Raw genomic sequence first — 17,520 nt, 5'->3', positions numbered from 1 at the left:
AGCTAGTAACCAATACACTTGATGAGTTTGTTACCATCCGCTTGTTTGTATAAACGTCACGTACTGGGGACGAGAAAGGCGTTTAACATTTTCAAGCTACAAAGAATATAATACAGAGAAAATAGATGGATACAATTACAATGTGTCAACACTTTCATTGTAATGAAACTGCAAACACAGTTTCAAGACGTATACTCCCCCCAAACCCACCAGGCCGCACGCACAACAATCTTTGTCCTGTTACAAGCAGCCATGTTCTTTGTAGACCGCCTCGTGCATGCATGTGAGAGATGTAAGAACCCACTACAGTTTGTACAAACAGCGGGAAGGAAGGTAAGCCTGTGGCCTTAATCGTTCCCATTTTTATTTCCCCTTTAACACCGGCCATCTGAACGCTTCCCTGTCTGTACAATATCAACCCACACAATCTGACATCTGGTACCACTCGGACCTATAAAGGGACTATATGCCGGCCAGGGCAGCAGATTCAGGTCCAACATGTGGTTTGTTACCCGCACCACCACTCCCCATCCTGGTCCTGTTCACACAGGGCTAACCGCAGGCTGTGACCCGCTCCACATACACCCAGTACAGGACCACTGGCCTGGTCTGCCAGGAGACTGCATGCAAATTTGCACTGTGCCAGGGTTTACCAAACAATATCAAAATTGTTTTTAAAAACAATCACAAAAAAACATTTAAGCATCACAATGCCAGCGATTCATGTCAGATTGACTATATCCACTTTTAAATATGGCTTAAAGGGATAGTTTTGTCGCATTCCTATGCCAATAATTTGATGACCAGCAGTGGTTCCCTATGGAGACACAAATGGTGTCCTTGTTGTGTCTCCATAGGGAGTATAGGGAGCATAAGGAACTGGTCATCAAATGATTGGCTTAGGAATGCGACAAAACAATAAGGTATCCATGAATTCAAGTCTCCATAGGGTGAGTAATCGATAGAAACTGTTTTCACCTTTTCCTGATGTTATTATATACAAGTGATTATATACAAGTGATCTTTTTCATATACAAGTGATTATATACAAGTGATATTTTTCATATTGGTCAGTGTTGTCCACTCTCCCGAGTACAATTTAAAAGAAAAAAACGTTTTAGGCAGAATTCTCCTTTAAGTGGTGAATTCATATATGTGTTTGACATTGGGAGACACCAAATGTATCTTTTGGTTTGTCGAGCTGAAATGGTTTGGGAACCAACCAACCAACCCCTGCACAATATGCTATAAGGTGTCTTAATGGACTCCAGAATGCTGCTACGTCCTTTGCCGAACACCGCGGCAGGCGAGGAGGATCACGTTTCATTGGAAGCAGATGTCAGGTTATAGATCTGCCATTATATTGGTGATGACATCATGGGCTCGACCTGCTGGCAAAGTGCGAGCGGATCGCCGCCGTGTCTGCCGCGGAGCTTTTGATCCCCGTTAGAGGTGGAAGCTTGATGATGTGACACACGAGTGTTAATGAAAGTCACCAAGATGAACGGAAACGGCAATTCTCATGCACTGTAAAATCAAAAGGCTTTACCTCATGGACCTAGGTGTGGTCGTGTGGATTCTACCAGTGAATGTGGTTGTCGGTTGAACCCGCGTGCGCTCATACCTGAATCTCATGTCCAACACGTGTGCACCTTCCTTTCTTCCTGCAACTTAAATGTCTATTATGGGGGGGTGGGGGACATTTGCTGATTCCTAATTCATAGGTTGATGCTTTTATTTGCGGTAAAAAAACATTACGTTACATCCACATTATGTGTGGAATCTGTGGATGTCCTCGATTCAAAACTGCGGTTTAATTAATCACACGGAATAAACGCTCGCAGAGTGTAAGGCGCTTCAGAGATACACATGGACAAATTCATACTGAAGATTTAACAGTGTAGGTTTCATTTCTTAACATCCCTCACCTTTCACTGGGGAGGGATATAAAATGTCACCCATAATGTAGATGTGCTGTTGTGTTTCACTGTCACGTTTCTGGCATCATTTTGTGCAGCAAACGTCAACTGTTTATTTTTTTATTTTTGTAATTACAACATATAGTTCAACAGCTGTTCCGATGTTACATTTCAGTCAGCCTAGAGTGCTACACGAAAAGAAAAGAGTCTTGGAAATGGCTTAACCACTTCAACCCCATGACCAACGTCCCCCAAAGCTCTATACGTGACACGTCTGTCCCTTTTTTCCCTCTACACCTGATCTCTTAGCAGCTCTACAAGCTTAAAACATGTTGCCATGTGAGCTTCTATAACCATAAAGACTTTTGCCCCCCCCCCCACACACAGACTGTAATTAAGTTTGACAAAAAGGTCAAATAGCTAGTAGGTGAGACTGACTAATCACTAATGGATCTCTTCCAAAGCCTTTGGTCTTGCACTGGCCTAATGCACCTCAGTCCTGTCACCACCAGTCAGAGTTGTACTAACATGTTATATCTTCAGGAGAAGGGTTCACTGGATGATTTCCACTTCCAAAGTCATATGGCACAGATCTAAAGGTGGGTGTAGTGTTTTTTGGAGCTCTTTGGTGTGCAATTTCACTATGCATGTGACAGAGAGAGAGAGTGTGTGTGTGTGTGTGTGTGTGTGTGTGTGTGTGTGTGTGTGTGTGTGTGTGTGTGTGTGTGTGTGTGTGTGTGTGTGTGTGACTTTGCGCGCGTGTGCGTGCAATGATATTCTTTTGAAATAGTTCAGTCATATACCGTTGCCCTTCCCAGATGTTGTGCATACATGCAGTGCTCTTGTGATATGCATCTCATGGGTCAGGGGCTACAGGCAGGTATTCCAGACACGATGAGGAGTCAGATAGCAGAGCTACAGCATGGCCTGGCTGAATAAAAGCAGTTCCATGGGTGGATGGGTGGGTGGATGGATTGGAGACCAATACATGGACACTCTAGGTTATTTACTACCGGTATTTAAAAAGGGTCAGGACACCCCGTCACCTCGTCATTTATTTGATCAGAATTCATAAATGAAAAGAAACATAAAATGTAGGCGTGGTGATCCGTTGTTGTGGGGGGAAAGGGGCAGAGTGGAGCAGTAAGGAAATAAGGAATGGAGAAAATTCTGAAAACCAAAACTAAGCTTCAAGAGATGGGTCAAATGCGGAGAACACATTTCACTGGGGTAACGTGTGTGACAAATCGTACGACTTTGACTTAAAACTAGCTGTTGCACATGTAAAAATCATAAAGGGTTAATAAATTTTCTACCCAGAAACTGGAAGTACACAGAAATAGCTACAGAAACAGTTACACAAAACTCTGAATCCACAAGCCTGAGCATTGCTCCCCATCACAAGTGACACCCACACATCGGGATAGGCCGATTTAAAAATGTGTTTCATCCATGTCCCTGGTTTGTGGTCCAGTTGGGTGACTGAACATTTATTGTCTCTGCTGCTGGCGCCAAGTGAGAGACAAAGATGTTTTTCTCCCACGGGACCTTGTTTTTAATTTGTTCTGTCTGTGTGGATGCGTACTGGTTACAATGAGCAGAGAGTGGTGGCCAGTGGTGGAAAAAGTGCTTGAAATGTTTTACTTAAGTGAAAGTATCAATACTGCAATGTAGAAATACTCTGTTACAAGTAGAAGTCCAGAATTCAATATGTACATGAGTAGTAAAGTAGGCCTACATGCAACGCATTGTGAGCTTGTAGAACTGCCATTTTCAAAAGATTTTGAAAACTTGACATTCTACATAATGAGTTCTACTTTTGGTACTTTAAGTACATTTTGATACCAATACTTCTGTACTTTTACTCAAGTACATTATTTCAAATGGCTGAAATGTATATAGGCCTACATGTAGGCTAGGGCTGAAGTTGTAAATGTATGTTTTCTAATAAGAATCAAAATCTACAAAGTAACTTTAAGTAACTCAACTTTTTATATAAATGTATCAGAGTAAAAGTACAATATTTGCCTCTGAGATGTAGTGGAGTAGAAGTAAAAGTATTAGGAATTGGAAGTACTAAGTACAAATACCTCAATATTTTACTTAAATACAGTACTTAAGTAAATGTACTTAGTAACTTTCCACCCCGTTTCCAGCTGGTGATTGAAGGAGGCATGTGGTGCACTTGGAGGCTATGCAGCTCCATTTATGAAACAGAAAAGTCTTATCCAATTGTATTAAACAATTATAAGAACATACTGTACATGTCATGCACCGCTACAGACACTTTGTCAAGACTTTGTTAAAAAACAAGTCCATGCTGTGATGTTATGAGCACATCCCGAGTGTTATTTGAACTCTATTAACAACGAGGATGGGAGTTAAAGCAACACTGATGATTTTGTAGTGCATTCATTTTGCAATCTGCTCAATGGCGGGAGTCTTGAGCGAGCCAATGAGCCAAATTTCCCACCACAGCCAATGAGATTACAGGACCAGCAGACGGCGATATATATATATATATATATATATATATATATATGAGGTCACATCTAGCACACCATTCATCACTGTCAAATTTGACAAAAGGCTCGTGAAAATAACTTCTAGCTTGTTCTGACTTAATATCCGTTTGTTTGGGATAATCTTACATTAGGTCATTTAAACCAACTACCACTCACTGATGCTTTTATTGGGGTGGGCGGTCGTTCATTGTAACAACAGGATTTTTACAATGGCCCAGGTGAGCCCAGTTATTTTCTATTGCAGGGCACGAGAGCAATAAAAATGTTTCATGAGTAACCACCTCACAAGGCATGGTTATGTGGCAGCCTAGGAGATTATTATCTCAACATTACATAATCACCAGCCTATTCAATGAAAATCGGCACTTGTTTAAAGAAGGCTTTCACGCTTTGCCTTCCACGGAGGCTCCGGGGACTTCTTCTCAAAACACGCAATGAAAACACTGAACAGTGAACGACGTGGTGTCTGGATTCAATCAACACGCCCCAAGGTTGTGTCTGTCACTTTTAACAGCCCTCACCGAGTTCCCTGATGCCACACTCTATCACAGGGTACGGTACATGGAAGCGGCATAGGCTCTGTGGCTTACAAGATGTAACAATAATAATAACCAGGGTTCCATTTGCTGGGGTGGAGATTCATGAATCTGCTTTTCATATAAATGATCATATATTTAATAATTACCCTTTGTTTAGTTTTTACATTTGTTTTTTCACAGAATCAAAAGGTTTTATGGTCATGATTCACCAGGAGGATCCTGGATGGATGGCTTGATTCCAGGCTTAAATTAATTGATTAAATATTCTTGGAAATCTCAATGGGAAAAATGAATAGCCTGTTTGTGAGTGGAACCACAAAATGGCCGCCACTGCCCTATTGTCATTCATTTTTATGACCGGTACCTTTTATCCATGCTTCTGGTCAGACTGAATTAATCATATACTGCCATGTCAATTGGAAGAGAACATTCCTATCCGGTCTGATCGGAAGGGATTTTCATTGCGAATGACAGGGAATGGAATGAATTCTGTGCTGGCCATATATGGAGAGTGTGTCTTGAGAGTACAGGGTTTGATGTGGTCAGATCAACATATGGAATGTCAGAACAGGTCAGCTCCATATATGGAGATCTAAGGGTTTGAGCCAGGTCAGATGTAGAGTTGCTGGCCGGCTCCATACAGTATATGCAGATCTAGGTGATGATCCAGTCTTCTCCATGTATGGTTATCCAGGGTTAGATGAGGTCAGTGTCGTGATCTTCATATATGGAGGCGTGATGTCACAAGGAATGACCATATATGGAGGTGTGATGTCACGAGGCATATCCATATATGGAGGCGTGATGTCACAAGGAATGACCATATATGATGGTGTGATGTCATGAGGCATGACCATATATGGAGGCGTAACGTGACACACAGAAATGCAGGTTTCCAGAGTAAATGTGACCTACGGTCGCAATTAAGTATTGGCCATGAAAAAAATACGCAGCAATGTGATGTGGTTTTGATTCCCAAGCTTGGATTTGAGCAAGACATGGATTCACTTGGACAAATTAACGAGAAACTGCTGAGAAAGACAAGTAATTAAAGACATGGTTTGTCTAGGGACAGTAAAATCATTTGAGCAACATGACAATGAATCATGTTGTGATTTCAATTAATCAGCTTTGGTACAATCGCATCAGACACTAGGAATTAATAGCTAAGCTGTCAGTGTCAATTAATTTTGGCATTATAAATGGTAAATGGTGCATTTATATAGCGCCTTTATCCAAGGCGCTTTACAGAGATTGTGCATTACATTCACCCATTCACACACACATTCATACACCGATGGCAGCGGAAACCATGCAAGGCACCAACTAGCACATCGGGAGCAATTAGGGGTTCAGTGTCTTGCTCAAGGACACTTCGACAGTAACTCTGGGGGAGCCCGGGTTCGAACTGGCAACCATGCGGTTACCATCCAGGCACTCTACCCCTGAGCCACCGCCGCCCGGTTTTATAGTTACAATGCGCTCTATGGAAAAGTAGGACATTCTCCATACATGGTGCCAATCAGTGAGTCCAACCATTCCCAGGGTAACAGTCAGGTAGCCTGTGAATGTCACTATCTGAATATTATAGTACAGACGTGTCCAGATGTGAATGTCACTATCTGAATATTATAGTACAGATGTGGCCAGATGTTCTGAATACTCAATATTTCCCATAACTAATCTAAAGCAGTGGTTCCCAAAGTGGGGTCTGGGCAGGGACCCCCAGGGGTCCTTGAGGGAGTTCCAGGGGGTCCCCAGCTAAATTATAGTTTGGAACCAAATGGACCATTATGGGCCTGTAACTCTGAGAGTGTACAAATGGAACCAAATGGACCCCAACGGGTCCATTTGGTTCTATATTGTACACTCCGTTAAATTAGTTAAATTAACATTGATTTTACAATATAAATTAGGGGTCCCAGAGATAGAAATGCCATTAAATGGGGGGTCCTATAGCCTATTGCATATCAAACTGAGGGTCGTTGAAATTAAAATGGCTGAGAATCACTGCTAGAGCTGTAAAAATATTCTCCAACGGGGGTCCCTGGCATATCTCTTCAAATGGGGGGTCCGCGGACCAATTACTGTACATTTGGGGGTCCTTGACGTGAAAAGGTTTGGGAACCACTGATCTAAAGATGTAGATAATTATTTGAGGTGTTTAGTGTTTGCAGCACCCTCTGGTGTCCAGATTTGCAAACAGAATGACAGACCCAATGGCCATACAGACAGACAGACTCTATAGTTTTGCACTCATCACTTCAAAAAGTTAACTAATAAATGAATGCAAATAATGTATCCTGCCTCGTAATGACATACCAAAGTACAGCTCAATAAAGAAGCAAAGAGATGCGAACAAGTCTGGAGTATATAAGGAAAGGTCATGCTGCTCATAACACCCAAAGTAGCAGTAGTGGTTTTCGATATATAGGGTCCTAATTGGGGCTAAAGTTTCGGACATCATGCAATCGGCCAATTACATTTTGAGATAACTTGTGTGCATTATGTGCAAAATTATGGCCTAAATATCAAATGCATTAAGACTAAGTAATTCTTACACATCCGATCACTGGCCTTACTTAGCCCCGGTCTCTATAGTCTTATCTGCAAAAACCCTGAGTGTTATTTGAACTTTCAGAGTTAAAGTAACACTGATGATTTTGCAGTGTACTCATTTTGGGAGTCTTGAGCGAGCCAATGATGACACCAAATTTCCCACCACAGCCAATTAGATTACAGGACCAGCAGACGGCGATATGAGGTCACATCTACCACACCATTCATCACATTCACCACATGGAAGTTGCATGGCAATCAGCCAATTACATTTTGAGATAACTTGTGCGCAAAAAGAAATTATGGCCTAAATGCCTTTAGACACTGGTGATTAATGTGAAATACTCACTGCGCAGGCGACTGTGGCAAATATTTTCGCATCATAATGATTCCTATCATTGACTCATTTATACAGGTTGATGCTTGTATTCATAGTGAGCAAGCTCTGAAAAACCTGACTAGTTCTGAGTAAAGATTGCATTGCTGACTGTATAGACTCTGCTAGTTTCATTAAATGTTTGCCTATGTTTTGCAAGAGGGAGGGCCATGGGGTCATCAACACCAGTATCAGATTCCTCCTGCAATCTGCATGTTACATTACATAATGTGTAACATATATTAAGTTGAACTTTTGGCCTGAGGGTGGCACAAAAGGTAAGGGTCACATTAGGTGACTGGGTTGTAATTGGTAGTGAGCTGTCATCTTCAAAATGTACTAGGTAGCATTATGTAATGTCATGTTATGTATAAATCTGTTCAGTTTCTCTCTGAATGGACTACGTTGAGTAAAAATAGTCTCTTAAATGCCCAATAAATAAATGCTGGCCACTAATAGAAGCACTGGAATCATATTGCGTCATTGTGGCAAGTGCTTACCCCTGCATGCTTAAAAGAAAGAAGAGGGGAACATTTTAAGTGGGTTTAAGCATGAGCACATGTTGCTGCAGTGAGAGCAGGGATTAAGTCAAGGCTCACATTGACTACAGAGCCTTTGATCCCATGAGAACAAGTTGACAAAAACGGACTGAGGCTATTGTATAATATATACCACAGCGATTCCCGTGCCGTGGTATTGCAAGTGGGCCCCAAACAATAGTGATAACACCAGTAAGATGCATGACGGCGAGAAGCGACCTCAGCCTTTATATTCATGCCATATATGGAGCGTATCTTGAGTGTACAGGGTGTGATGAGGTCAGATCAAGCTATGGCATTTCAGAACAGGTCAGCTCCATATATGGAGATCTAAGGGTGGCAGCGGGGGCAGTGTATTGAATGTACAGGGTTTAATGAGGGCCCAGGTAAGGCCGGGCCTTAATTTTCGGGCCCGCTGGCCAAGTGGTCCAGACGCATGCCACATATAGGCGCTGGCCTGACAGCGTCGGTTTTATACCATCAAATGTGATTGGTAGCCAGGAAACAATCCATCTGTCAGACTCTCAATGATGGCTTATACAGACAGTGCTGCTAATGCAGTGTGATTGCATTCATATTTCTTAGGATCTGGACATTTTCAGGATGTCATGTAGCGCTTATGCACCCGACTGTAGGACTACTGCAGTATAGGTTACAGTTGAAACTAGAAGTAGTGACCCTTGGGGCACAGGTCTCCATCAGGATTGATATTTGGATCAAATCTGAAGGACTAATATTAAAAAAAATGTTGCACATAACTTAAGTGGGCCTCCTGGTGGCACTCGAAAAAGCAGAATTGAAATATAAAAAAGTGTTGCACATAAATGGGCCTTCTGGTGGCGCTCAAAGGCAGAATTGAAAAATGCAGGCCAGATGTTTTTCCTTGGGCTGTAGGGAGTGTGCATACAACGTTTTACGCAGATCGGTGCAGTTATATGTAAAGACGCGACTTGTCCTGTTATAGCGCCACCATGAGGCTGATTTGAAAAATGTCAAGTGGCATTTTCTTCCTCAGCCTAGTGGTAATATGCGTGCACAGACAGTTTCACCGCAATCCGACACTGCGCGTTGATGAGTTGGAAGTTGGAAATATGAGAAATCAAACAAACCCGACTTGATCACATGACTATAGAGATCATGTGTACCGATTTTCGTGAAATTTGGATAAAACCTGAAGGAGTAATATCAAAAAATGTGTTTTACATATGTCAGCCTCCTGGTGGCACTATAAAGAGCAGATGTGAAAGATTCCAGGCAAAGGTTTTTTCTTGGCCTCTAGGGAGTGTCCATACAAGGTTGTAGACAGATCAGTGCAGTAAAAACACGGATTGGACACTTATAGCGCCACCATGAGGCTGAGTGGACATTTTTCAAGTGGCATTTGTTCCTTGGCCTAGTGGGAATGTGCATGCAAAATTTCACAGAAATCACACAATGTGTTCATGATTTGTGGCATTTTGTTCGAAACAGAGCACTTCCCGAACTTTGGAAGACAATCTTAGCGAATCAGGATGGAGTCTGAAAGACCCATATCGTTGAATGGCTATAGAGAGACTGTGTACCAATTTGCGTGATGTTTGGACAAAATCTGTAGGTGTACTGTCAAAAATGTGTTTTGCAAAAAGTGGCCTGCTGGTGGCGCTATAACAGGCCAATGTGAAAACTTTGGGGCAGAGGTTCAGCTCTGGCATCCAGGGAGTGCATGTGCAGAGTACAGCTCATAGAGTAATGGGTGTCTCTGCTATAAACGGTTCCAGAGATTAGCTGCACAGACGGATGGACGGACGGACACACACACACGGACGGACGGAGTGCAAAACATAATCTCCCCATGCCTTCGGCTGGTGGAGACAATAATTAGACTTTGAAAATGCATAATCTGAATTTTATGTGTCACTGATTTCCACTCTAAATTGCTTACAACACATGGTTCTCAAAGTAGCCCCCGGGGACCCCCGGTGGTCCTTCCTTGGGGGTTTTCCACAAACAACAAAAGTGTTGTATCTTGTTGAAATGTTGAAACATTTTAACAATTAAAAATCTGGCACAAAATATTATCTGACGGTGGGGGTCAGTGACCATGCATAGATAGATTAGGAGTTCTTTACATGAAAAAGTTTTGTAGCATTCAAAATCAGACCCGTCTGAAGTTAGTGGTGCTGTACTGTACTTGTGCTGTACGTACTGTACAAGCCCTCATCCCTGGCCTGTGTGTGTGTGTGTGTGTGTGTGTGTTTGTGGCTGTGCAACAGTGACACTTGGTGGTGAACAAACGCTATTGTCGTGCTCGGACAGACCCAGCCATGGACAGACCCAAGGACCCAAGTGACACACAAAGCGTTTGAGTGGTTGCACCACTCAAACGCTAACGTTCAGTGTTATTTATTTTTTGCATTTCGGTACACCATAATTGAATTAATATTAAAGCAGATCCCTTCACAGATCGCATGCACTCTGACTGTCATCATTCTTACCTGTGGCTGAGGGCAACATGCCGGAACCCGACTCCCCCGCGACATCCATCCACGCTTCATCAACTGAGGCAGAGCTCATCATCATCCTCATCATCATCAGCCCCAGGAGGCAAACTGTCCAGCTGATCGACCACGTCTTCATTTCTGCAGACCTCTAATTAAATGACCAACGAATAATCATTAACAGCTGCAACAACCGTTGGCTTCAAGTCCCGTCCCGGTATAAAGTTACACGGACAACATCCAAAGCATAATGTTTGGGGGAGAGCCTCTAATGTATCTAAAACTAAATGGCTCAAAGTGGGTGAACAATTAAAAGTTGGCCTATGATATAAACGTAGCCTACCGTGGCTACAGATGATTGTTTACTGACTGACTGAGCAAGCTCCTTTCCTTTTGGACTAACGTGTCATCTATAGTCCACTCCTGTCCTGGTGTATCCAATGAGCAGAGCAGTGAAGGACCTCAGCAGCCTGCAGCCACTGCCAGTGAAGCACCTTATTCTCTCTCATCCACCCAGCAATGTGCAGCCGGAGAGAAATACACGCCCTTTTCATTTGATCTCTCTATACACCAATGAAACGCCTGCATTGGCTCTCTCTACTTGCATTCTTCCATTCTTCAGGTAATGGTAAAAAAAAAAAGCCTATATGTTCCGGAGTACAACAGTGTCTGTCGCTTGAACTTATATCTTCAAGCTAAACAATCCCTAAGCCTAGTATACTAAGTAATTGTTGCTGTAGTGTAGTACTAGGCTGATTAAATACACAAACTGACTTGTCTTTACGTTCCCCCAAACCTCTAGTGTCCATCTTGCAGACTTGCACTTTAAAGCAGTGGAAGGAAGGAGTCCAATAAAGGATCTTGGTTGAGAAAGTTGTGCACAATTCCCCGTCCCCAATTATTGTTTTTACCTTATTATCCAAAATTGTCTAGCTGCCTAAAACTGATTTGATTATACCCAACGTGGAATTAGACTACCCAGTCAATAGATGGCGCTCATGCGCTGCGCTCCTGTAGCCTGGCTAATAAGCCAGACTAATATCAACGGCTGATTCGGTCTGGTTTATTAACCAGGCTAGCGCTCCTGTAGATCAAATAGGAACATGGATCTAACGGTTGCTGCGCGGATGCTCTAACGGTTAACCTGTCCACTCCCGTATTAAATTAATAAATACCTGCTGGCATGCACCCCAGCAGTATAACATTGGTTATCTCTTTGTTTCACACTGGTAATAGTATTTTGAAACAATATGTTAAATAACTGATTTGATGCAACTGCAAGTAGGTTTGACTGGCACGCTGCTCTGCTGCCAGGTAGTTTTGTAGTTTGTGGCAACAGTTATTTTTTTTATTTTCCAGTAAAGTATTGATGCCAATAGATAGCTGGCTTAATTAGCACACATAAGGTTCACTTTCTGGCCTGTCAGGGATACATACTTTTGAAATATCATTACTTTTTAAAGGAGTTGAAAGTACTGTAAGTCAAGAGTAACACTACAGTACAGTGGCCAACAGAAATGGAATTTGAATGGAAAAGGGTCAACATATTGTATTTCCGTAAATCATATCTCTTTATTCAAGGACTTATTCATATTCATACAAAATGTAATGGTGCAGTAGAAATGACCGTGGAATTGACAGTCAAGTAACAGAGCAGGCAGCAAAGGAGTCTAGACACTTCCAGAAGCTCCTTTCTGAGAGAGAACCTTCCATGTCGTTGGTGCTTCAACAAACTGTTTCAAAAATGTTATTCAAGTGCACTGTTCTTTTCTTTACCTGAACCAGATAGATATTTATAAAATACAACCAGAAAACAGATTGTATAAATCATGAACTGTGCGAAAATGTGTCAAACACATTCCATTTTTGTTTTCTTTTGTACACATGCATTTTGTTTTTATTTATTTTTTTACTTTTTTTGTTATAACATGCAAACAAGACATGTCCAGGGAATAGTCACAGTAGAAATTGATGGGAGAAGGTACAGACAACGATGGTGCAACTTCAAATTTGGCACCCTATTCAAGTAGGGCTTACAGGTGGGATGTAAAGGATCAAAATACAGGGTCCGTATTTAATTGTATGGACTCGCACAGATCTGTCCTCCGGCTCCAATTAAAATGTGCTGGGACAATAGAGACTATGGGACATCTAACAGTATCACTCTACTGTATAATATGTGCTTTTTGCCAAGAACATATAGGGAGGGCTATGCCCACAATGTAGCTATAGACCTTATTGCTTCAAATTCTAAAGTATTATCATTTAGACCATCCATCAAATAGATTGCACAATACATGAATACTAGGAAGTAAAAATAAAAAATAAAATGTGAATTCTGATTAAATACACAAACTAATAGACGGACTGGGGAAAATGATTCATAACTATGTTTTAGTTTTCCCTATACAAGTCCAGGATAGGTGGGTTGGCACATGGCACATTTTAACAAACATGATAAAGTTGAATGGCTACTTGACCGACACTACAGTACAATCCTTGTTAATTTAACTCTTGAGTGTGCAAATGGAACCAAAAGGACGTGTCCATTTCTTCTTATTATTTTTGACAGTGTACCTTCTGAATACCGTCCTGAATGATGCTGTCTAGTACTCCATGTGCATTATTAAACGAACAATAATTTGCAATTACAATTCGATCCAGGTATAAAGAACAGTTATTCCATCTGGATAGAAGTCATACACACTTTCCAACCTGAAAATGCTCCATTTCACAAATATACTAATTCCAGACCACTGTGCCTTGATGTGTCTTTAGTTTCCAACTGTACATAATATAATGCATTTAAAATGTACACGTCCTCATACATTACATAGATTACATTACATAAATTATGTAAAATTTGGTCACAATCATGCCTGAATCTGGAGTTTCCAGAGGGTAAAGCTACAGGCCAGATGGAGTGTTGTCTTGTTGCATAGCCCTACTTTAAGTCAACAGTCAACGGCAACAGTAAGTCTTTATTGTAGGTGCGAATACACAAGCGCGGTATCCTAAATACAAACCTTCATACAACACCCAAATGGCTGAATTAATTTCCCTATACTTCCATATACTGCTATACATTTCCATAGCAGATATGAATGAAGGAGGCAAGTATTCTTTTGGACATTATAGTGAAAGATACAAGATTGTTGGTGTCAAATGATCTTTGTTGACAGGAACTACAAATGGCACTTTCCCCCCTTCAACCGCCGTGTCTACCATGTCACTCTGCCAGTATTTTTGAAAGACGAAGGCAGACGCTTACCATACACCCTTAAGCAAACACACACACACACACACACACACACACACACACACACACACACACACACACACACACACACACACACACACACACACACACACACACACACACACACACACACACACACACACACAAATTGACAAGTTCAAGACCCTGGCATGCACTACACTGCTCACTTGGTACAGTATCTGTGACTGACTTACCTACCACAATTTTCTTTTTTGCATTCTGCCCCTTGTAGACTGAAGGCTTCGTTCGACCAAAACAAGAAATTAATCACGTTTGAATTAAACGCTCAACTTTTCACCTATTTACAGCCATATACTGTATATTGATCTGTAGTCTGTATGTTGAATCACATTACAGGTATGTCAGGTACTGTCACTGTCAGGTATGTCTCTTGGATGACAATTTTCCACTGTCCTGTCCAAAACCAACATTAATACACCTTGAAAGAGGCACTTAGTATTCAGCCACATGACGTCAGAAAGCATTGATCTAACGAACCCTTGTATGCACTCTGAATACGGTAATTAGTTGCTTACAATTTACAAAAAATACATGAACATCATGAAAATATAGTAAAACTACTGCTGTCCCATTCTAAACCAACTAGAGACTTCAGTTTGTCCTGTCACTCAATGTGTTCAGCATGAGAGAACAGCAGCAGTTAGTGATATCTACATAAACACCTATTTATATCCATTCCATTCAGAACTGGTGAAAAGTATGAGAACCGTATAGTTCCTTGTGGTTCCTCTTTAGAAAGTGTTGATTTGAAAATATTTGATGCAGAGAGTATTTTAATTTGGCAGTAGTGCATTTGTCATCATCCATTAGGTGAACAACAGCAGCACAAAATTGATCAAAACCATTTTACATTATCATAAATAAACAGGTTGGACATGGATGGAGGGGTTAAAACACAGTTCACAGTCTTTATCCGACCCCCACTTGGAGTAGGAGGAGATTTTGGCTTTGTTGCTGCTAAAGCAATTTCATTTCTCTGGCAGAGGAAACGTACTGTATTCACAGGGTCTTCACACGTGCTCTGTATTCTGCACATACACATACTGTACCATCAAAATAAACTCATGTTTCAGTGCAAGAAAGGGGGTAGAAAAAGGTCATCTTTATCCGTAGAGTTGTTTGTATAAAAAAGGAGAATATAACACTACAAAACTGGAATGATTTTCTTTTTCCTTCGTTTTTCTACTTTCTACACAGTGCTCTCTTTCTAGAATAACTCTTCCTGTAATGTCACTATTGGCAGCCTATCGGCATACCTTTTAGCACAATGGCATCCGATTTTCAAGCTAGCAATGTGATACATTGTGACGTATAAATGAGTCTTAACACTGTACAACATCGGCTACATTGAAAATGAGGGCTTGCCCTCAATTGTACTCCCGAGTATAAATAAAGGTGATGATGACAACGCTGATCACGTGGCCTTTCCACCGATCACACTTAATGCTTCCTGGTGCATTTAGCCACGTTAGCACCAGTCTTCCTCGTCCTGCTCCCTGAGACTCCCAGTTCCTCTAGTGCCGGACCCAGACGCAGCGTTCACCCCCAGGGTGAAGTGGTAACCATTCGGCACCCCACTGGCCCGACCTTGTACACTTGGTGCCGCGGCAGGAGAGGCACCCGCGTGCGAGGCGGAGGAAGCTGCGGTAGAGACAGTGGTCCTGGGTGAACGTCCTGCCCCGTGGGTGCTGACCGCGTCCTGGAAGTCCTCTGTGTCCTCAAGGATGCTCCGGTGAGGGGCGTCCTGCGGCTGGCGGTTCGGGTTGGGGTCAGAACCAATAAGGGTGACCGGCAACGGGGACTCGTTGTGGACCCTGAGAAGGCGGTTGTGCTCAGAGAGGCCGCTGCGGCTGAGGCGAGACTGGTTCCCCGTGGTGGTGGTGGTGGTGACACCGGACTGCACCTGTGATGAGTTGGCAGTCTTGTAGGCCACAGCTGGGCGAGGGGTGAGGGGGGTCTGGGGAAGTTGCCTCCGACAACGAGCAGGTGTGCCGGAGCCGGTGGTAAGCACTATAGGGTTGCCTTTAACCACACTGATTCCCTGCTGACAAAACAAAAATGGTGATGAGCGACTACACTGCAACGTGACTCTGAGAATGTAAAACTGGACCCTAAATGTGAACCGTAGTCCCCAAGGTGCTGGGCAGTACAGAGAATCCTTTAAGTTACGGTTGATGTCTATGTAATACTATTGTCTGATCATTTACAATGATGTTGCTCATTTTGCTTTCACACATTTCACTCTTCATTTTGATTTTCACTTTGTTTTTGTGATTGCAATTTTATGGTGATAAACTTGTGATTTAGGGCCATACAAATAAATGTTGAGTTGAGTTCTGGAATTTTAAGAGGGCTTAGGTTTCATTCAAATACAGCATATCTGTGCCCTCTGAAATACTTAAAACAAAAAGTTTTCACAAGAACCGTACGTAACCCGAAGCACTAGGCAAAAACTAAAAATCACACTTTTCGATTAATCGAAAAAGCGATCTTCCCATAATCGCTAAGAAATAAACCGACAGTTGCAGCACAACGGGGCACGCCTCACATGTCTGAGGAATCCAGAGTCCTGGCCTTCTCCTGGGGAGGTGGATCGACTGGGGCCGGCCGACTTGGTGTGGCACTGCTCCCTGCTGCCGTAGCGCTCACACGAGTAGAAGCGCTGCTTCTCTCCTGCAGACGAGTGATGTCTCCTCTCGTGGGATCGGCCACGGCTCCGTTCTCTCGCTCGCTCTCTGGACAAGCCTTCAGCTGAAGGGTCAGTCGGCAATCCTTGGAGAAAGATTTCAATCAGTTCGACTCAATACAGGAGGCAGTGGTTCAAGAGGTAGAGCGGCCCACTTGGGAAACAGAAGGTACCCGGGTTGAGCTACGGCTCCCACTAGGTTAGTGTCGAAGCAGGAACCCATCGGGAAAAACAGGAAAATATATATTTTTTTCATTTGAATTTTAATTGAATTCTCCTTCAGCCCTCTTCCAAACTTTACACGTTGTAATGGGAGTTGCCGACAGATTCAGCTGCAGAGCTCTGAATCTGTCTTGAGAGATTAGTGTCAACGTGTAATTGAGCAAGACGCTGAATGCCTAATTGCTCCCAATGAGCAGGTTGGTCCTCCTCTGTCGGCGTGTATATGGGTGATATGAATGTAATAATGCACATTATAAAGTGCTTTGGATGAAGGCTCTGTGTGCTGTACTGTAAAAGCACCATTGTAATACATGAACCGCTTAAACTTCATACAGTACTTCATAACAGGGGTCAATGCATGGTCTCTTCTCCCCCCT

At 42.4% G+C, this 17,520-nt stretch overlaps 2 protein-coding genes across 3 annotated transcripts in view; both read right to left on the bottom strand.

The window, feature by feature from the left end:
* The window catches only part of LOC306940127 (uncharacterized protein), a 180,806-nt gene extending 169,466 nt beyond the window's left edge, over positions 1-11,340 (bottom strand). The window contains exons 1-2 of one of the 2 annotated variants that reach the window (XM_079525118.1): positions 11,278-11,340; positions 10,932-11,085 (exon numbers count right to left, since the gene is read on the bottom strand). In XM_079525118.1, the coding sequence (XP_079381244.1) occupies positions 10,932-11,073 (142 nt within the window). In that variant the 5' untranslated portion in view covers positions 11,074-11,085; positions 11,278-11,340. Of the gene's footprint in view, positions 1-10,931 lie in introns of both variants that reach the window. The other variant, XM_079525119.1, reaches the window with a different exon arrangement.
* A 2,966-nt stretch (positions 11,341-14,306) lies between these two features.
* Positions 14,307-17,520, bottom strand: part of cacna1bb (calcium channel, voltage-dependent, N type, alpha 1B subunit, b) — a gene marked incomplete at its 5' end in the record, with an annotated part of 183,268 nt that continues 180,054 nt past the window's right edge. The window contains 2 exon segments of the mRNA XM_079523538.1: positions 14,307-16,276; positions 16,784-17,007. Of these exon segments, the coding sequence (XP_079379664.1) occupies positions 15,704-16,276; positions 16,784-17,007 (797 nt within the window). The 3' untranslated portion in view covers positions 14,307-15,703.

Source organism: Electrona antarctica, assembly GCF_951216825.1.
Source record: "Electrona antarctica genome assembly, chromosome: 16".
NCBI classification, from domain to species: Eukaryota; Metazoa; Chordata; class Actinopteri; order Myctophiformes; family Myctophidae; genus Electrona; species Electrona antarctica.
The sequence above is the reverse complement of the archived record's forward strand: the minus strand, read 5'-3'. Positions and strand labels throughout refer to the sequence as shown.